Source organism: Alligator sinensis, unplaced genomic scaffold, assembly GCF_000455745.1.
Source record: "Alligator sinensis unplaced genomic scaffold, ASM45574v1 scaffold15_1, whole genome shotgun sequence".
Lineage (NCBI taxonomy): Eukaryota > Metazoa > Chordata > Crocodylia > Alligatoridae > Alligator > Alligator sinensis.
This window is the reverse complement of record NW_005842307.1, coordinates 169747-175411: the sequence shown is the minus strand read 5'-3', so window position 1 is coordinate 175411 and position 5665 is coordinate 169747. Positions and strand designations below refer to the sequence as shown.

Here is a 5665-nt window from a genome sequence, read left to right as displayed (position 1 = left end):
ACACCCTCCGTGGGGGGTGGGGTTTTTTTTTTTTTTTTTAAAAGGAGCGGGGAGCTGGGAGAGGGGGCGAGGCAGCCATTGAGAGTGGGTGGGGGATGGCACCGATTTGGAGAGTCTGTCAATTCGGCTGCAACTGAATCTCCAAATCAGATTTGTCTGAATCAATTCGGGACAGTGATTCGAGTCACCAAATCAAATCACTGTCCCCTGAATTGGCCAAATCCAAATCCAAAGTGAATACTAGCCGCTTCGCACAGGCCTACTGTATACCTTTGTCTATTAGTCTGTTGCAGTGAGGCAGGCTCTAGGCAAGGCATAGCCTATGGCCCACTACTGTGAAGTAGGAGACACAATATAAACCTCTTCTGAGTGAGGCAGGTCCTACAACCTGCACCTTCTACTCCTTGGGTAAGAGCCCTAATCACTAGACTATTGAGTAAAAACGTGGGAGGGACCTCCTTGGCCTCTGCTTTACTCTGGGCACTTACACACACACACAGGTGAATCTATTCTGCCCTGGAGCTCAGAAGGGAAGCACAAGGCAAGCATAACTACACATGTGGGAACAGAATCTCAATTCTGTACAACTGTCACTGAAGTATTCCTCATCATGGAAGCACAAGCCAAAGAGCATTCATCTTTAATCGGTGAAGAAATCTCAACCCCAGGCTCTCTTTAGTAATGTAAAGTCCAAAGCAAAAGGTGCAGCCATATATTGATGTCCTTTCTTGCTGTGATAGTGTGAGCTGGCTAACTATAAATAGTCCATGGCAGTGGTCCTCAATATTTGATGGTCCATGGGCAACACCACACTGCCCTCCCAATCTACTTCATTTTTACCTTTTACTTTCCTGTAAGCAATGGCAAAAGATCTCCTGGGCAGCATGTTTCCTAGAAATCATAAGTTAGGAACCAGTGGTCTATGGCATCCATGGTAGTTAATTTCACAAAGATTATAAAAATCAGCTAATTTAAAACAACATTACTAGCAAATAGTAGTTATTTAAAAAATTAAAAGTTTAAAAATCAAGCTTTTTGGGGATGAGATTCCAAAACTTCGACCTTAACTTGGAGCCCATACCCATGGCTCCAGTGCACTCTACAAGGATACAGGTGTATCAGTATTACAGTAACTTCACAAACTTTCCTATCATTTGATTATACATGTAGATGTGGTGCATGCTACACATACAGCTCAGTATGTAAGTATGGGCATACTGCCCCAGTGTAATTCTAAGACCACCCCAAGAAACAAGCCTGCCCACTTGCTCCTGTCGTGCGCACATGCTAAAAAAGTATTACATGCTTACTGTTTCCTGGCACCAAGCTTAGAATCGCTCAGAAGTGGGGTAGTGTACCCTTAGATGCTGTTTGGTTCTTAGTCAATACACAGTGAGCACATCTACACATGCACATTTACTGTACAGTAACCGAAGTTAATGTGCAGTAACCGAAAATTACTGTGCAATACAGGTGGCATCTACACATGCATGCCTGTACTGCACAGTAAATATGGCATCTTACTATGACTTGGGCATAAAATTGATACCTGCATCATGCAGGTATCAAATGTATACCCAGTTAGTTACTGCTCAGTAACACATGTGTAGACAGACGCCTTACTGCACAGTAGCACTGTGTGTGTGGACTGACTTGGAAATAACTTTAGTCCCAAGTCAGTCCACACACAGCGATACTGCGTTTTAATGCCTGCACGTGTAGACACTGGCCTAAACCCACTGACTGAACAGTAACTTACTGTGCAGTAAATTTAATGTGGTATAAATGTACATGTAAATGCCTGGTGAGTAGATTAGGCCATCAGAGTTTTCTGGGTAAGTAGTAAAATAGTACAGGTGGAAAGACCTGTTTCTGTCTTATGTCTGCTATTGCTGCTTTTACCCAGTAGCAGGGTGCAGGTAGATGACAATATTGAAAGCTATGATGACTCCACTCATTGGTGTTCTGTGATGTTGTGGTGATAGCTGCTTATAATAAGAATAATGAAGACCATAATCTACTATTTTTTTCCTAAAATAATCATAACCTGCTATACCAGTGGTTTTCAAACTTTTTAGGCTAAAGAAAACTGCTCAGGGGGCTCAAAGAGCCCCCAGTGAGACTCAAGGAACCCCTTGGAAAATGCCAGCTCCTCGTTTTCACTCATTTTTTACTACAGAAAAAATAATAGAGCAATTTTTCTGTCGCAAATAACTCAGAAAGCCCACAGCAGGTCAGAATATTTTTGACACTACAGATTGCTATTTGAAATCTCTGGGTCTTGCGCATGATGTGTGGGTGTTTCCATACCTAACAGTGTTAATATTGTGAAACACCCTGCAGCACCCTTAAAACGTTCTTGCATCACCCTGGTTGAGAATCACTGTGCTACATTTTCAATCCTTAACTGCCATTATATATTTCTAAAGTTATCTTTGCAAAGAAAAGGTCAAGTAATTTGCCACCCTCCACTGATGGCTTCTGTGGGCAGTTGCCACCCTCCCCCCAACAATGTTGCCACTGGCTTCTACAGGTGGTTGCCACCCCCAGCCCCTGACCTCACACAGGCTGATATGCCCCGGACCCTGCACACCCCTAGAGACGACTCTGCCCAGGTTGACAACCCCTGATATATGGCAACGTTTTAAAATGTAGATTGGTCTTCTGAACAATTAGTACTAAAAAATAAACAACAACAAAACAGTACTAATTCAAAGTTTTTAGAATAAAGCCAATAGACAGGCTTCACTAAAAACATTAAAATCCTTCTCTTTCTACAGAACGTGCATGAGGAGTTTGAATTGGACAGCCACCTCTTTGATAAAGTGAGAGGAGAAATCAGATCAAGAGAAAGTTACTTCTTTAATTTTAAAAGCACTTCCATGGCTCCATAATTTACAGCCAAACTAGAACTTAATGCTCTTTATTAGCTAGCCCTCTAAGCATGCAAGAAAATGCACCTGGTATCTAGCAAAATTGCTGATGGTTATATCCCTCAAAGAGGTGTTTATTCACAGTGTAAAGAAAGAAAGAAATGTCGCCCATTCAGTTTCACAAGATGGTAAGGTGAGACATAAAGCTGAGGAAGGTAAAAAGGTCGAATAGAAGCAGGAAAAAATATTTAAGGCAAGTGGAGGCCTGGAATAGATTATCAAGGCAGATGCACTATCACAGTGGATATTCGTGAGCATTCAAATAAGGCACCATTACAATGGATGTTCTAGGGTAGGCTGGGTAAAACTATTCCTTCTTGGGATTCCCCAGCTGGCACTGGAGGATGCAGTGGATGAACTGGAGCCCCCCCCCCATCCTGCACCTTGGAGGAGACTCCAATACATTCTCCCCAACCTCCAACAGGGACTGAAAGAACCCCAGACCAAACTCCCCAACCCTCTCTTACCCCCTCCCATTCTGAAAACAGCAACAGGCTGAGAGGCAGCATGAGCACAAATTACAAAAGATGCTCCATTTCAAACATCCTCACTGGATCCCTTCATGCAATGAGGATTCAGATTTTCACCCATCAGCCATTTTTTAAGCTGTCTGCCGCTGTGCACTTGTGTTTGGTCATGGCTACAGAATGCTTTCTGTGGTCAGGTAAAAATTGTCATTTCTGTTTGTGCCCTAAGATTTGATCTTCATATCGACTCAAGCATGGGACTGTGCAAAGATTTTGTGGTTTTAATTCTTAGGGCATTGTAAAACTTTTCTTTTGTAACAGATTTACAAAGGTTTTGTGAAAATGCCAGTGCTCACTGCCGGCATTATAAACTTGAAACTTTTCACTGACATTCTCTGTTAAAGTATATGTAAATAAGCAAAAGCAGGCCAGGATGTGTAACTATCTGATACACTGTGTGCTTTATGATTCCCTAACAGGTCATGCAGATGGATCAAAAGCTTGATGACATCCTGAATGCTCTCCAAACTCAGTTTGACACATGGTTACCGACGCGGACATCAGCCCCAGCCACCCCAACCACTAGACATTTACAGTTATCCTTGGATTCCCCACCTCTAACCCGGAAAATGTAAAAGCCGTGAGGCAACAGCCTGCTGCCCTCTCATTCATTTAAGTATGGTTATTTTTATTATTAGTGTCTGGAACTTCTGAGACCATCATTGCTGGAATGTAAATATTCTGCTGCAGGTTGTTAAATCAAAAGGAAAAACATGATTGTGCTTCCGTGAGAAAACCTAACCTTTGTGCACAGAACCATAGCAATGCTGAGAGAATCCTCCAGCCCATGGGACTCTAATAAAGCTGTAGTATTTAACTGGCAATGCACACACAGAGCACTGAGTTGAGATGGAAATCTAAGTCATAAGACAACTCATCCAGAGGTAGGAATGAAGGAGGGACTGTCATTTCAGTATTCAATCTTCTGTTCTCACTAGTTTATTGTGCATAGCATACCCAAACAGGGAGAGGGGACCAATACTGGAACACAAAACAAATGGAATTCAATCAAAAGGAAAATTGAACAGCATGTTTTGTAGTAAAAATATCTACCAACCAGCAAGGATCATGAAAAGGGCACTGCTAATGTGAATGACAAAGTAAAGACAACAGACTGCTGATTAAAAATATGAGCATGTAGACAGACTGGCTGATATAGGGAAGACTGAAGCAAGGTCTCAGCTAATTAAAGTCAAAGGTTTGCAAATGAGATGGGATGCATGTTGGAATAGTCAGATACAGGAGACAATACCAGCTTAGAATAACAACAGAATGTTTCAATAGTTATCACCTGCACTGATGGTTGTTATGCAACATATTTTCAAACTTTTCCTTTCATTAAGTGATGACTGTTAATCCCAGTTGCCTTATTTTTTAATATAAGAAACCAGGATAATAACTGTATGTGTAAGAATCTGGAAACCACCCGTTCAATGCCTCAGCTGACGCTGGGCAACTGTGAACTGAAGCTGTGACTTTAAATGACCACATTTGAATTCACATACAGTTGATAAAAGCTAGTCACTTTGCTAGTGTACATCGCTGTCTATAATTTAAAATGCTGAGTTTTCATGGAATGTGATTGTAAATTGAGTATATGTGTTATCTGAAACAGTATTTCTGTGAAATGTTACTGACGTGAACAATTTTCAAACATAAATTGATTTTTTTCCTTGCTCTCCAGAAAAGGGATGATGCATTATTATTGTTAAAATATGTAAATAATAAACCTAAATAAAAAGGGTATATTGATATTTACTGAAGCCCTTATATTTGCCTTCATATTATGCAAATAAATACCTCCTGCACCACCTGCAAATATATATTTGCATAATTAAGGGTCTGAATGAACAAATGTTACTGGAATTAGGAGTCCACAGAGCTAGGGCCACATTCTGTAAGGGGATAAGTACCTTCCAGCACCACTGAAATCCATGGAGACTGAAAGTGTTTAGCACTTACCAGGGTGAATTCGGCATCTTATAAGATTGGGTCTTTAACAGACCTGTGCGAAGCAGCTAGTATTCACTTCAGATTCAGATTCAGCCGATTCGGAGGACAGTAATTCGATTCAGTGATTCGAATCACTGTCCCTAATCAATTCGGCCGAATCTAATTTGGAGATTCAGCTGCTGCCCAGTCAGCCAAATCTCCGAATTACATAGGCCCCACCCCCCGCCCACTCTCCGAACCCCACCCAGCCCC

General features: G+C 41.6%; 1 protein-coding gene across 4 annotated transcripts in view; it reads left to right on the top strand.

Annotated features, from left to right (window-relative positions):
- The window catches only part of LOC102384210 (potassium voltage-gated channel subfamily KQT member 1-like), an 856087-nt gene extending 850944 nt beyond the window's left edge, over nt 1–5143 (top strand). For all 4 annotated transcript variants that reach the window (XM_025209778.1, XM_025209777.1, XM_025209779.1 and 1 more), the window contains one exon: nt 3880–5143. In XM_025209778.1, coding sequence (XP_025065563.1) covers nt 3880–4035 — 156 coding nt within the window. In that variant the 3' untranslated portion in view covers nt 4036–5143. The remainder of the gene's footprint in view (nt 1–3879) is intronic.
- Nucleotides 5144–5665: the final 522 nt, after the last annotated feature.